The 16,710-nt window shown below is 37.5% G+C and overlaps 1 protein-coding gene across 3 annotated transcripts in view; it reads right to left on the minus strand.

Moving 5' to 3' along the window:
- Positions 1-1,569: 1,569 nt before the first annotated feature.
- Positions 1,570-16,710, minus strand: part of NBAS (NBAS subunit of NRZ tethering complex) — a 148,489-nt gene continuing 133,348 nt past the window's right edge. For 2 of the 3 annotated variants that reach the window (XM_085542189.1, XM_015859432.3), the window contains 2 exons: positions 12,433-12,561; positions 1,570-3,191 (listed from right to left, as the gene is read on the minus strand). In XM_085542189.1, coding sequence (XP_085398315.1) covers positions 2,916-3,191; positions 12,433-12,561 — 405 coding nt within the window. In that variant the 3' untranslated portion in view covers positions 1,570-2,915. The remainder of the gene's footprint in view (positions 3,192-12,432; positions 12,562-16,710) is intronic. The other variant, XR_014944252.1, reaches the window with a different exon arrangement.

Below are 16,710 nucleotides of genomic sequence, written 5' to 3' on the forward strand. Positions count from 1 at the left end.
AACATTGTTAAGTACAGAAACATCTATGGAAGAATCCAAAGTTTTCTTGCTGGAGATACATGATCCAGTTTGTCTACATCTACTGATTTCCAGCTACATTTCATTTTTGAAACTAACTTTTTGAAAGAGCAGATAGTAGCAGGACAAGGGGAAATAGATTTAAGTTGAAGGAGTGAAGATTTAGGTTGGATATCAAGGGAAGTTCTTTATGGAGAGAGCGGTGAGGTGCTAGAAAAGGCTGCCCAGCGGAGCTGTAGATGCTCCATCCCTGGAGGTGTTCAAGGCCAGGTGGATGGGGCCCTGGGCAGCCTGGTCTAGTATTCAACGTGAACGTATGCAGGGGTGCTTGGAGCTTTCATGATCCTTGAGGTCCCTTCCCACCCAAATGTTCTCTGATTCTATGATTTCCTTTCCTTTCCTTTCTCTTATTTTATTTTATTTTATTTTATTTTATTTTATTTTATTTTAATTTTTATTTTCTCTGCAGTTCCAGTACACTGTGCTGCACTGGACTTATTCATGTAAGAATGCAAAATTAAAAGCAACATAACTGCATAATATACATCTGAATTTGGTATGTAGTGCATCAGATACATGGATGTGATAATCTTCCTTAAAACACTGAAAGACAGCTGTGACCAGCTACTGCAAAAAAAGCTAATAATCTTAAGAGTTAAAGTACTTGTAAGAATCTCATTATGAATGCAAAAGGAAGGTGAGAAAAGTAAACACCTGAACAATTTTCACAGTGCATATAAGCAGATACAGCAAAACATCCCAAGTCAAAGACAATGCTAACAAGAATCAGTTTTGGTTCTACAAATATTTCATCACCCACTGCTAAACCCTGAAGCCTAGGAAAGAACTTAGTAATACAAATGTGTTATGAAACAGCTATTCAAGCTCTTAATCCACTCCTCTCACTTTATGATTCAAGATGGCATTAGGAAAAAAGAGAGATTTAGAAACTGTCTCTATATAGTCAGTTTATTAATTTGCTGCATAATGAAGGGCCTGCCTAACCCAAAAAACAGGAAGTTCAGAAACAAATGTTTTTGCTGAAGCACAGCGCAACAACAGCTAACCCTTCTATCACCATGAGGATCTGCTCAAACCGTTATATCATATTCTGGGGTTACAGAGAGCTTATTTATTAGCAGTGACAGCCCGACCCTGAGAACCCACTGCAGGTTCCTACAGCAGTAGGAATCAATCTCTCCACAGCTCTCAGTACGAAGACACCCAACCCAGGTCACTAGCTCAAGCTCAGCCCTAGTCAGCACTGGAGGTGATTAACTCAGACCTGCTCAAGACCCACAAAGGAGCCAGGCAGCTGGGCAGTGGCTATGATGATTGAAGCTTATTTCCGAAACCCCTCTGGCTTGAACTCACATCACTTATCTCCATGTCATATGAAGGCTTGGAAACAGTAAAATATACTGGCAGTGCTGCATCAACACTGAATTCTGACTGTTAGCAGTATTAACTGAATCTATCACCAGTGTCTGTACTGTAGGCATGATACATCCATCATTCACCTGTGAACTGCAATCACTGCATGAAAACGTGTTTGTTGTTGGTGGGTTATTTTTCCTTGTTTTTATTTGAAGAGAGCAGAGCAGTCTATGAAGGACTCCATATGGCATTCCAGTACCTACAAGAAGGTTATCCACATAGTGAAGCCAGGTTCTTCACAGCATGCATAGTGAGAAAATAAAGAGCAATGGCAGAAATTGCAACAAAATTGCTTTGCAAATCTTATATATATATATAACTCCTCTTGTTTAATAGGGGAAATCCTGCCTGACAGGGTTGCACAGACTCCATCTTTGGCAGGTTTCAAGACTTGATTGAATAAAGCCCTGAACAACTCGTTCTGACATTAAAGGAACCCTGTTTGAGGAGGAGGTTGGACATCACTCCTGGATGTTGCTTTCAACCTTTATGATCCTATGCTGTCTAAAATTTCCATGCATTATAGCATAAAAACTGTATCTGAACACAAAATTAGGCCAAAGGTTTACAGATCCATTTTAACAACAAATTTACATTAATATATGGAACATCAAAACCTTCTGGTAGTGCAGTGAAGCGAACAATTCTCTTGTTAAAAAACTTAGAAAATAAATCAGCAATGCTTTGATTATTAAAACAAAAAGGCATTTTGGAAATAAACACACCTTTGTAATTTTCCAGAAATCAAGTAAAATACTTTGAAAGTGCTTTCACACAAAAAGTAAGATTAAACATCACAGATTTGAGATGGGGCTTCCCAAAATACAGAGAAAAACGCTTCTAAGATTAGAGCAGAATGCAAGCATAGAAAAGTCCAGTTTGTCCTTACAAATAAGCATCACTAAGGAGAAATGGGAATTTCAGATAAAGAGGAAAAAGAGAGAAAAGGAGAAAAAAAAGAGATACTACAACAAATGTAAAATATTTTACTTACTGCAAACAACATTGCACAATACCAAACTTAAAGGTTTTGAAATTCTCAGGAATTACTTTTCATAGTGATATTTTTGCTTCACTTATCTTTATATTTTTACATTAGTTTTACATTATGACAAGAGTAAATTACATACAGAGATTAAGACAAATCTTATATAACCCATCAGATTACTAACATTTCATTTACATGTCAGAGTGTAATCATTTAACATTCCTTTCTGGTAAGAAAACTTTTATCAGGTGCACTGTTGTGCTAGTTTTATTACAGAATTACACTGTCTACACCGATATTTTTTTAAGCCATTAGAGGTATATGGAACCACACTGTAAGTGTGCTATTTGCATTCTCTGCAAAACATAGGTAACGATAGCTAACTTGGTTACTTTGTTACTAGAACAACAATTTCTCCCTTTTATAGAAGGCCTCCAGAGTAAAGCCAGACAAATCAATGAAACCAACATTATTAAATCCAATGCTGAATAGTCTGGAGGGCAGAAGTAAAAGTCCTGAGTGCGGGATGAGTTCCTCGATATGACAGCAAGAGGGATCCTGCCTCTGCGTTGAACCCGGCTTCTTTAAGTTGTTTCGCTATTTCCTCTACATCCCAGCCTCCTTCTGCCTGGTTAGCCAGCAAGTGGTCAATAAGGCGAGGATAGAAGGCAGTTGATATGCACTTTACCACTAACTTGGCATTGAGGAGCAAGGAAAGTATTTCAGCATCACAATTGGAGTCATCCACCTACAAAGAATGAAAAATCCATAGTAATTAAAAATGAATCACCAGATACATCTATCAACCAGAACATGCCATGACTGTTCTAACTGCACAGCGTGACCTTGAAAGCTGCATGGATTAATAACAATGATACATAATTTGCATACTTTTGAACACATAAACATGCATTTTTATGTAGGCTGATAGCAGGGCCTGTTTGGCTGAGAGAACAGAAGACCAATGGGATCTTATTAATGTGTACAAATATCTTAAGAGAGAGTATCATCAGGATACAGCTATGCTGTTTCTGTGGTGGATAGGACAAGAGGCAACAGGCTCAAATTGACACACAGGAAGTTCCATCTGCACACAAGAAAAAACTTCACCATGAGGGTGACTGAGCGCTGAAAGACATTACTGAGAGAGGCTGCAAGGGCTCCTTCTCTGGAGATATTCAAAACCTGCCTGGATGTGATCCTGGCTAATGTGACCCCACCTGAAACACATGAGGTTTGGGCTAGATGATCTCAGGTGGTCCCTTCCTACTTCAACCATTCTGTGATTCTATGATCTTTAACAATTTCATTTCATTGGGATAAATATTAGTCCTGTATGAAGTTAAGGAATAAGATTAATAACCTGGGTAGGATTACATGAAAAGGTTTACATCAAGTTCTCAGTGCCCACTGTGCAGAATGGACCGCATCACTTACCTCCTTATTAATAAGGGCAAGATGAGAAAGGTCAGAGCAGAATATATCATATTTTAGTCACTTTTATTAACATGATGCATTATATTTTTATACTGACAGCACTTTCAAACTCACACAGATTTTCCAGAAGAATATATTCTAATTAAAAATATATATATATTTGGAGCACACCATTTGTGAGACACCCCAGAAAAAGGTAGCTATTTGGTACATTAGAGTATGTAGTCACTTGAAAATCTCGCCTATCACTTTACAAACAACATGAGTACATTAAACTCCATTTCAGCTAATTTTGATCAAAGTATTTTCTAGGTTCCATAAAATGCACTGTTATTTTAATCAGTTTAGGTGTCATGACACTCAAAGAAATGCAATAAAATAATACAAGTAGTGCAAAAAGGACCAAAAAAACAGCAGTAGGCAATTCTGAATTTAATGACTGCATCCTATCAACTTACAAATATAGTAGATAAATGCCTGCATTTACAAAAAAAACCAAATTCTGTATTAAAACTGCCTGTTTAGCTTTTGTTTCATTTTCTATAATAATGATGCCTTATATGCCTCATACCCGCATACCGGCAAATAATAAAAATTCAATAATCCAGTAATTTGGCACCACTTGAAGACCAATCCAGCTACAACTACTGTATACTGAGAGATTTGCCAATGACACTTGAGGATTTAAACAATTTTAAATCTAATTATCATAAAAAAATATTTAACCCTGAATCTTTTCAGACATTTAACATTTCTCTGTCTCTGTTTTAGTCAAACTAAAACAGTACAGAGCTTTGCTTCCTCTTGTTCATATGTAATGGGCAGCACTCATTCTCTGCCCCTAGGGCACACTGTAAGAGGCACTTCTGACTTATAAACCCATTCTCTATTCCATGAAGCTTTCACCACCATTACTCTGTTATAGCAACAATTTGTAGGGAACTTATTTATGTACTTTCCATAAAGATCAAACATAACTACAGTCTATCAATCAAGAAAACCAAACTTACTGGTGAGAATCTTTCTTACACACAGAGATATGTGAGAGATGATGAATACCAGTTAACATGGACATGTGGGAGATGACTCTCTCCAGTTTCCCATAGGGGCAGTCAAAGAAACAGGATCCTCAATACATAAATCACATCAGGTGTGTGACCTTCCCTTGAATGCATGGCATTACAAGACTCAAGTTTCATTACCTTGTTTGAAAGCACTGACATTTGTATGCAGAGGAACTGGGTTCATAAGGGACCATCAGGAGCTCATAGAGGCAGATGAGAAACTTGCCACTAACTTCAGAGGAAAGAACTTCCTTTGAAGCAATGACAAATTCTTTTAGAAGAAAGGTCTTTACTGAATCTAAACAATTTTAGACTAATTAATATGTTTATCTTCTATGAGAGGAAAAGAGAGTATAAAATCAAAACCATGTACATGCTAAGAATATTTGTAATAATTTGTTGCTCTGTTTTGGAAAAGATGCACACTACACAACCTTACATACAATTAAAAAAGGGAAAAACTGAACACGTTAAATATGAAAGCATGAAAAGATGCTACATTTCATCGATCACAAAGCCCAGATAACTGCTGCTAGGTGTGGCTTATCTCCAGACAGCTGTTTATCACATTTAATTTACTATTAACAACACATCATTATTCTTTTTAGTTTATATGTTTTCCTGAAAGAGAGAATGACTTTAGCACATTAATCAAGAAGATGGTTTGCTGTTTCACCCTCACACTACTTTTTCCATTACTTCTTTTTAAGTAAATGTTTTTCTTTCCACTGAAATCTCAGTTTCCTCCAAGTCTTCAGTATTCTTCTAAATTGAGAGGTTGGAGGAATATTCTGCTGCACCTCTGAGCTCCATATGCTCTATTATTGACCAGTACACAGGACACAGCTTTACTAAGCACTTCGCTGTTTGATTTTATGGACATAAACCACAAACAATAATTACACTAATGAGAATAACAACAGATGGGAAGTCTAATTTAAATTAAGTTTCTCAGGCTACTATTCTGTTAATGAAAAGTCCCACAGATTAGTGTAATTTAATGTGCCAAAAATCTACAAACTGGAGAGAGATGAGTGTGAAAGTAGTACATCTTTTTTTCAGTGTAAAAACATTAAAACATTGGAGCTATACTATGGACATGAAGATGTCCACAGATGTAACACAGAAGTGGAGCAATCTGCCTGTACTCATGCATGATAAAGACTGATCAGCTGAATACAAGGCTGTCTGAAAATATGGTCAGAAAGGGCAAATCTTTGCAAGGTATTCAGCTGCAGGTGACTGGATGGAGACATAAAATAGCAACAGCCCAGAGAGCCAATTGTATTCTGTGCTACTCCTAAAGCAGCATGATCAGCAGATTGAGGGAGATGATTCTCCCCCTCTGCTCTGCTGTCAGGAGACTCCATCTGAAGTACTGTATTCAGCTCTGAGGCCCATAACATGAGAAGAACATGGCATGGTTGGAGTGGGTCCGGAGGAGGCCACAGGGACTATCAAGAGGGCTGGAGCACCTCTCCTACAAAGAAAGGTTGAGAGAGTTGGGGTTGTTCAGCCTCAAGTAGAGAAGGATCTCGGAAGGGAGCTTATATAGAAGAATTCTAGTACCTAAAAAAGGTCTAAAGAAATCTGGACATGGATTCTTTTGGGGGTAGTGCAGGGAAATGACAGGGAAAGAGTTTTTAAACTAAGAGGAGAGACTTAGATTAGATATAAGGAAACAATCACTTATTTACTCAGAGAATGGTGAGGCACTGGAACGCCTCACTGAACATGTGAGTAAACAACTACATTAAAGTAAAACAGTATATATAACAGAGAAAAATCACTCTATCTACCAACACTACCATGCTGAGTGAGCTACATTTTTCATTAGTGTAAAACCCTGTTACTTTGAAAGGCTTAAATGGGAGAAGCTTCACTGTTTCACACCCATTTCCCCTTCAGTAAGTTTTGACAGTACAAATTTAGCATAATATTCACACACACAGAGTGCGCAGGTACAAGCAGAAGAATTTATGCTAAGGAAAGGAAATCCTGATTTTTTTCCTTGTCTTACATACCTACTTGGGTGCTGGCTGAAGTCTGCACTAATGATACAAGCATTCAAGTTTTATTTCTGATGATTGCCTCGTTCCTATAGACTATCAATAATTTTTCCTGCTAAAAGTGAATTGATCTAAAATTCCAGAGGTCACACAAAAACAAAATTGCAATAGATGCACTCATCATTTCCATCACTGCATTGCTAAAGCATTCTGCTTAAAACAGGGTTTGTACATCTTATCCAAATCTCTCTTTGATGCAAAATTTATAAAAGGGTCTACATCTGCTGTTGATAAATCATGCCTCAGCAGGGCTTCCCTTCACAAGCTCAGAACTGAAGACCACTTTCTCTACTCAAGTCTCAGCCTCTTCCTGCATATCCTCAGCAGGACAGAGAGAAGCCTCATCCCAAAGTCTTAGGGAGGACACTCTCAAGCTGTTTCTGAAACACCCTTGGCAAATGATCCGAACAAGAAGCAGCTGTACAGCCACTACACAGACAGCTGTATTTCTGAATCAGAATGACATTTGGTGTCTTATGTTCAACTTGGTGTTGTGGGTGTATAATTAGTAACGTTTAAGCACGCCTGCCTGGGGCTTTGCCACAAGCACACTGATGTTATCAACTGCAAATGGGCTGAGGCTTGAGGCACTCAGCTCTGCCAAGACAGCAGCTTCCCTAGGCGAGCACAGGCAGAGAATATGCAAGTTTTATACAGCCTTCTATGCTAAACAGCTAGGTGAAAATCAACCTTGCCAAAAGTGGCAGCTCTTCTGACCTACTGGGAAGAGTAATTTGAGGCATCTAGGAAGTTTTACTGGTAATCACTGAGGCCTCTGAAAATTCAAATGACCATAAATGAAAAAAAGAAAAAAGAAAAAAGAAAAAAAGGAGAAGAGAAGAGAAGAGAAGAGAAGAGAAGAGAAGAGAAGAGAAGAGAAGAGAAGAGAAGAGAAGAGAAGAGAAGAGAAGAGAAGAGAAGAGAAGAGAAGAGAAGAGAAGAGAAGAGAAGGGGAAAGGAAAAGGGAAAGGAAAAGGGAAAGGAAAAGGGAAAGGAAAAGGGAAAGGAAAAGGGAAAGGAAAAGGGAAAGGGAAAGGAAAAGGGAAAGGGAAAGGGAAAGGGAAAGGGAAAGGGAAAGGGAAAGGGAAAGGGAAAGGGAAAGGGAAAGGGAAAGGGAAAGGGAAAGGGAAAGGGAAAGGGAAAGGGAAAGGGAAAGGGAAAGGGAAAGGGAAAGGGAAAGGGAAAGGGAAAGGGAAAGGGAAAGGGAAAGGGAAAGGGAAAGGGAAAGGGAAAGGGAAAGGGAAAGGAAAGGAAAGGAAAGGAAAGGAAAGGAAAGGAAAGGAAAGAAAAGAAAAGAAAAGAAAAGAAAAGAAAAGAAAAGAAAAGAAAAGAAAAGAAAAGAAAAGAAAAGAAAAGAAAAGAAAAGAAAAGAAAAGAAAAGAAAAGAAAAAGGTGTTTCTGCTCTTCAGGACTAATGCTGTATCTCATACCAGTAACTAGTATTTTTACTGTTTGTTGTTACAGCCCATCTATATCTTATACTCACGGTTGTATGATAAAAATCTCACTGTAGCAAGAACTTCAGATAAGCAAGAGCTGGTCAGAAGGTTCCCTTTTCCTAACACAGAAAGGGCCCGATCAAAGTCTGTGCAATTCCTAGTCAACTGTTTTTTATGTAGGTGTTCAGAGTGTCTGGTAATAGCAATAGGCAACGTTTTATCTACAGCTTATGCACTGGAAAGCCCATGCATTATGAAATATGGATACTGATGGAAAAATGACAGCTGCTGATGACAGTAATAGCTAAAAAGATCTGAATCTGTTACTTCCTTAAGTATTAGCTCTACACCACAAGTGGAGGCAAAAACAATATACGTTTTATTTCTGAATGAAGTCAGCTTAGTTACAATACAAAGTACGTAGGAGGGTAAGAAAATAAAGCAATCTAAAGAAATAACACAAGATGGTGAAAAAATAACTGGAAATTCTATTAATCTCCTACATTCTTCATAACCACTAGTAAACTTATTTAAACAAAATTTTTACATTTCAATTTTTTTTTTTTTTTTAATTATTTACATACAACACAGAGGAAGACTGGTCATTTCTGTTATGGAAAATAGGCAATTGGCAGTTTATAAAAAGATGTACAATAAAAAGTGAAGTCTGCAATTTCAAAAGAGCTTACACCAAATCTTGGTTGTTTTATTACAGGCAAAAGCTACACAATTCTTAGTATCAGCACTTCAGCATCATCCCTTTAACTGTAAACATCCATAAAGCTGTCAGCAACATAAAACAAATGGCTAACTAATACATCGTATCAGCAAGTGCTGTATTCTTCTTACAGTCATGTTTGTGAGCTGTTATAACACTATGTCAGGGAATCAATAGCTATGATTTCCCTTTGCCAGATGTTATTTGTCCTTTTCCTGTTTAATGGAAGCAGAAATGGGCTCCCTATATATATATATAAGAAAAAAAACTAAAAAAAATTTACAGAAAGCATTAACATTTCTATTACCATTGTTAAAAAGTAAAGAATTATACATTTAAAATTATACTGAATAAACAATAACATAGCTAAATGGAATATATATGTACATCTACATAGCTTGCTCCAAAAGTAATGTCTCCGATTTATTACCATGGAAAATACAACAGATACAAAGAACAATGACTCTATTTCATAGAGCAAATTTTCAGCTACAAAACACTATTTTTCAGCATGGACACCACCATCAGCTATGCATTTTTGCCAGTGATGAACAAAAGCCTGTATGCCACAATCATAACAATCTGCACCAGCCAATACAATCCACTGTTGCTGTCACCACTGCTGAATTGTACCACCCACCACCACCACACCGTGCTTACACCCACTGTTTGTTCTCTATAAATGTTCAGCACGAGTTGGTGAATGCCAATAAGTGCATTTTTTTCTACACAGAGGAATTCAATTACACACCTTTGCTTCATACACACTTCCATGTCAGACCTTATTTTGTCAGAGTGCCCTTCTGCTACCATCTGTCCCATGGCAACAATATGTCATGGGATATTGGTGGGAAGGTTCAACTTCTGCTGTCACAAAACCAACAACCACCTCTGGCATTGTGAGCCACAGTAATAAAATAGGAGGCATTCATTCTGAGCAGCCCTTGTAGTTGATAACATACCAACTTTCATAATAATATGAGATTAATATATAACAAGGAATGAGTGATACTTCCTACACCATACCAGAAGATTGTGTGCTAGTTGTTATTCCTCACTGCCCACGTTCAAACACTGAGTAAACTATATCTCATAGACTGAAGTCAATAACTACATTTTAATTGAATTACGATGAAATATTAGACCAAAGCTAAATGCTTTGAAAATTCTAGGTTATATATCATTGTTATGGAAGTACATGCTCACATTAATATTGAATCGGGAAGAAAAATTAGAAACAACTCAGATTCCCTTCTCCTAATAAAAAAGAACCTAATTTCAGGAATGCATAGGTGTAGGTACTATGTTTTATATTGCTAAGAAGATAATATGGTTTCTACCCCTAAAACTTCAATAAAACATAATCGGACTAGAACATAAAAAATCAAATGCTGCAGAACATTGGAAAGAAAAGGCCAGTTAATAGAGCAATACAATTAGCAGCCATTCAGAAAGTGTTACTGCACAGCACCAGGCTTGAAAAGTAGTTAAATAAAATGTACTTAGACATAAACCCCTGCTGGGAAGCTTACAAGCTAGTCACTAACTCAGCAGCTTTCATCTGTTAACAAGAAAGTCAATTTTAAAAGGTTAACAGGACATATAGATGAGAAAGTGGATGCATCAGATCGACAGACACTTTTCTATAAGATCACCTTGTTTCTTAAAAACAATTAAAAATCAAAATCTACAGCTGTAGGTGTTCAAAGAAACAAACAAAAGAAACCACACAACAAATAATCCACTGGTTTGGTAATCAGTATTCAGAAATTTACACTTTATGGGGGAAAAAAACCAACAACAACAACAACAAAAAAAACAAACCAAAAAACAGATTTTCTGTATTTAATTTGCATAAGAAACAGGGAATATGAACATCTTCATAAAACCCTCTGGTTCTCTCCCTAGAACAACAGTTTCAACTGAGAAATGCTCCGAATTCATACTAGATGTTAACTATAATGAGATTTTGATACAAGTAGGCACATCCTGCATGTAACTTGCCCTTTTACCTTTCCTGCAACTGTTTTAAATGTCCAGTTACTTTCCACGAGGCTGGACCTTCACCCATTTCAGTAGCACTTCTTTTTCTGAAGGCAAATTAGGAACATCTAGGTGAAGCAGATAAAACCTCAACCAATTGAGAATAAAAGAGGAGAGACTTAGAGCATAATCCTTGGAAGAGCAAGGTGCAGAATATCCTCCCCAGGAAATGGAGGATGGTGTGAAGTAGGGGATCACACTGCACTGATTGCTGGAGCTAGGGAATCAGAAAAACTTGCCGCAGTGCATATAACTGCAGTGATCTGGACCGTCAATTATTATTTCACAGAGTAACATGCAACCAAGAGTCCCCTAAGAGATTATATAAATGTCAGAAACATTGTTTTTCTTAAATAAATATTGTATTTCTGGGGATCTTCGATGCAGTTATCCATCCAGAACAAAAAGCCATTCCTTCTCTTTTGCCACAGACAGCTAGATTGCAGACTACAGCTAACAAAATCGAAGCAAGTCTTTCAGGTTGTACATGCACGTTCATTCAAAAGTTTGAAGAAGTTTCAAACTTGAGGAAAAAAAACCAAAAAAGATAATACAATGCTTCTGTCTAGGGAACTCACTTCCACAATTTTAGATTGTACTTCTTAACTGAAAAGGAAACATACAAGGAAAAAAACAACAAAAAAACTAACTGTGTAACTTCATACAACAAATGAGAAATACACAGTGATGTATTTCAGATCTTGTCCAAGGAAGAGGCACTATTTAGCTATTTTCACCAGAAACTGCTGCATTATCAAATGGAGAATGGGTTTAGAATTACACAAAATTTCCAAGCATATGTTCCTGTATCTATCTGTTCTACAAAACAAAAGAGCTGTGTCTGCTCACTGCAGGACAAGTCTGTCAGAAACCTGTTAACTCATCTAATGTACTTTTATCCCTTTAAAAAATAATAAAGTGCAAGAATAGCTTCATAGAGATAACAATCTACTTTATACAACACAATGTATGTTCCTCCATACTGACTTGCAGTAGCATACTAGATAATTTAAAGAAAGTGCTGTCAGCGTTAATTACCTCAAGTATATGTAAGAGATCTTATGAGCACTGCTTTACTGCTCTATGAACACAATAGCTCTGGAAAACCTTAATAATGATAAGGGCCTCAAGAGGCTCTGCTTATCAAGACAGTAGGTAAGATAAGAGAACTAATTTATTATCATAAACTCTGTAGTGTGGTTAATTCAACTGCTCATACCTTAGTGACAGCTGTTATCTGCTTCAGTGCCATAGTATGAAGATCTTGATCCATGCTTTCCACCAGCAGTTTCAGGGATGGCAGCAAGAGGGAATGGTTAAGCAGCAACACGCATAATTCTTTTATGCACTGAAAATAAAAGTAAACTCATTCAGCAAGATCTCTGGAGATATTAGCGTCATCATTCATACTAAAATTTATGAAAATTTTGTGCCAAATGCACTATGAAAACCAACATTTGAAACAAATGAACTCCCTGATGGTAGTAACTCTTTGGAAAGCTGAACAGACAAATGAAAAAAGTACAATACAGGGTTATAAGTGGAGTGTTTGTTACATTAAGGCAAGGCAGACGCTGAACCTACATTACATTCTGGAGTTTCTTAAACAGCAATAGAGAAATCACAGCCCTCTCTGGGATTAATACATTTGTGCTCAGTGAAATAGTGCAAAGCACAGGAAGAAATTTAACAGACACCTTTGATACTTCTGTAAGTCAATTATGCAAATAGAAAAATGGAACAAATCAAAGAGAAAATAACAGTATATACCACAGTGCAACAGCATAAAGCTCTGCTGCAAAACCATTTCAAACCTGATACAAAGTTCTATGTGTGATGAAAGCACAGCAACGTAACCTTTCTCTCTTTCATATAGTTTCTTAGATTTTATAAAACACCACAAATTTAGGATCCCAAAGCTGAAGCAATGAAGAACTGATAACCTTTTTAAAAGCAATGTTTCCAAATCTGCACCTTGGACTGTAGCTAAGCAAGAAAGCAAACCAACCAACCAACAAAAAACTCTTATACGTAACTTTCTACTTTTGTTTACTCTCAATAGGGCAATGATTTCTCCACTTACACTTCAAACAGTGTTTAGATTAAGAAATTACTCAATAAATCAGACTACAATTTCCTTTTTTTTTTTTTCCAAGAATGTTGTTCATTTGCTACAACCATTATGCACACAGACCCAGCAGAGATGTCCTGTATTCCAGGGAACTTACAATGAGTGTTCTGAGTATTGTGCAACACCATCCCCTTGAATATGGCAGCCAAATCATCCAGGGGCTCCCTGTTTCCCTACAACTTTCAAAAAAACCACAACTGCTGAATGCTTATCAAACTTCTGACAATTTCACATGGCACTGCATTTCTTTTGAGCAGCATGCTTGATATAACAAGAAATCTACTAAATGCAATCTTAGAGAGCCACTCTACAAAGTGTCCTTTCCTTGACAAGATGTATCCATGGCAATAAATGGAACTTATGCTCAAATACTTCAAAAATAACTTACGAATTGTAAGATACACAAAGTGAACACAACAGCAGTTTTACCGCACTTGGTAACTTTTTCTACCTGAAAGCCTCTCAAAGCTAAACAGAGAAGCAGCATCATAAGAAATTACCCATAAAAAGACGCTCTAAAAGAACTCCAAATCATATTTTATGGAAGTGTGAGTAAGAAAAGGAAAGTAAGCAGATTTTCCAATGTAACTAGGTACAGCACATGCATAAAGCAGCAGGTCAAGGAGACCAATGCTGCAGATGTTGACTGTGTTTGCTGTCTCATTGCACTGCTTTGAGACAAGGAGAAATATATCATTTGGCAAGCAAATGCGATAATAATACTAACTTCCTTATTTTCAAAGCAATTGCATTTTACTCAGATGACCTGCCAAAGTTTAGTCTGCATCTTAGATGTTTCAAGAATATCTTCTAGTACTGGTGATACATTCTAATGCGACATTTTCTGAAGCAATCTGCTTTGTTCATCGCAGAGACATAAAGACCTCCACAGAAAAAACACACGCTAAGCTATCCAATTAATTTAGCAAATTTGAAGTGAGATGTTGTTAGCTTTCAGGTAGCTACTAGACATATTACTTGAGTATCTTTATGCCTTATCTCGATGCCCCTAGGAGACAGCAGATATTCAGAAACAATGTTCAAATGTAGAGAATCCATAATTTCCCTTAAAGCAGAAATATATTCTATCAATTGTCATGCTTCTTGTTATACTCTTCTTTATAAACTAAGAGCCTTTTATTAGCTTCTTTTCCCTCTAAAAACATCCACAGGCTACAATCAAGTCACTTCTCAGTCTCTCATAAGGTAATATACTGCATTCTTTCAGTCTTCAACTTTCAGGCATTTTAATCTGTGCACTTTTGCAGGCTCTCTGTTCTGGCCTTCACTTTTAAACACCATTTCAAAATGCAGCTGTAATAACAAAGCATCATATTCTCATCAGTGTTTTACAGTGTTTTCATTTTCCTGGTACTTTTGTGACATGGCATCATGATTTCAAACACTGCAATGAAAAATTTAGTGATGAAATGTAAAATAATATTCATAATAATAATAAATCTTTCTTGCTTTAATTTTTATTAAAAGATCTTAACCAAATAAACAATAATAATGAGTGAGAATTCAGCACTGAAAATTTCTTTGATAAATAAATAAACATGTTTCTAGGACTGAAAAATTCACCTGAAGCACCCACAAAAATAATAAATCAAGACACATCATCTTTGATAAGAAAACTGGCTACGTATGACTGATAAAGAAAAGTACAGTCCATCCTTAAGAAATACAAGAAAAGACATGCAGGAGGAAAAGGAATTGAAGACTTATCAGATACTAAAGTCTGTGAGAACTATCAAAATATATAATGAAAAATCCAGCAGAAAATCATACAGAAAAATGTTTCATAGTTAGGAATAAGGTCATCACTGTGGTGTATTTTCAGTTTTGCATGATTTTGAAAACATCAGTGAAACACTGTCAGAGACACAAGGGAAATAACACACAGAACAGCACGGTCCAACTTGCAAACCCTTGCAGCAGCCTCTATTCCTTTTTCCACCAAAGTGATGGGACAATTTGCCAAGCATGGAAGACTGTCCAAATAATAAAGCCATCTCCTTGTACATCTGTCACAAATGACTGCACTGCTGCTTTGGGCAGGAACTAGAAATCCAACCATCTGTAGTAAGCCAACAACTGCAACACTTCTCAAGTCCCAGACAAGCAGCTTTTTATCTGCAGTGACAGTGGAAAGTACTTTGTGCTGTGGTGTGAGGCTGCGTTTACAGTGGATAGGACGGTATCTGTGACAGGATAAGGACTTTCCTTCTGTCATTGCTGCAATGTAGCACCAACTTTTATAATGGATTTACAAAACAGATTTCACAAGAATCTGCTTTTGCTCCAGTATTGTTCAAAGTTCTAATGGGGAGCTTCAGTAGCTGGATTCAGAGTATAAGCAGTATTATGTCAGGAGACCAAAAGACAGAACTTAAATTGAGTGTAAGCTTGCAGATGACACAAGGCTGCATGGTGCACTTGGCACAACTAGGGGACAGGATACCATAAAAGAGAGACCTAGACAGGATCAAGCTGTCTTGTATTTGGGTTGAGGAAACCCCTGTTATCAGTAACAGCTTAGAGATATAAGGATAGTGCACAGCTGTTACAAAAAGAACTTAGAGGTACTAGTTGCTGGCAAGCTGGGCATGAGCCAGCAATGTGACCTCGCAGATCAGAAAATTAATTGTATCCTGGGCTGCATTAAAAGAAGCATGGCCAGCAGGGTGAAGACGATGATTCTTCCCCTCTGAATTGGTGAGACCTCACCTGGAGTACTGCATCCAAATGTGGAGTCCTCAGTACAGGAGAGACTTAGACCTGTTGGAGTGAGCCCAGAGGAGGGCCACAAAAATGATCCAAGGAACGGAACATGGTCACTGCAAGGACAGGCTGAGAGAACTGGGGCTGCTCAGCCTGGAGAAGAGAGCTCAAGAAAGATGTGGGAGCAGCCTTACAGTGTCTAAAGGGGGCTATAAGAAATAAGGGAATGGACTCTTTAGCAGCGTCTAATGTGACAGGAAAAAGGGAAATGGCTTCCAACTGAAAAAGGGAAGATTCAGACTGGATATAAGGAAGAAGTTTTTTATGATAAGGCAGTGAAGCACTGGCACAGGTTGCCCAGAGAGGTAGGGGATGTCCCAACCCTACAGACATGAAACATCAGGCAGGATGGGGCTCTGAACAAACCAATCTAGCTATAGATATCCCAGTTCATTGCAGGGAAGTTGGACTAGATGACCTTTAAAGGTCCTTGCAAACTCAAACGATTCAATGATTTTATGAAATTCAAAAACCTCAGGGTAAAAAAAAAAAAAAGTTGGGAATTGTCACGGGTTACTTAGATTTACCTATGCCCGTGACAGGGGAAGCCACCCCGTGGGCCCCCCTCCCGGGGCCCGGAAA

Source organism: Coturnix japonica, chromosome 3, assembly GCF_054131305.1.
Source record: "Coturnix japonica strain WE chromosome 3, WE-NBRP24, whole genome shotgun sequence".
NCBI classification, from domain to species: Eukaryota; Metazoa; Chordata; class Aves; order Galliformes; family Phasianidae; genus Coturnix; species Coturnix japonica.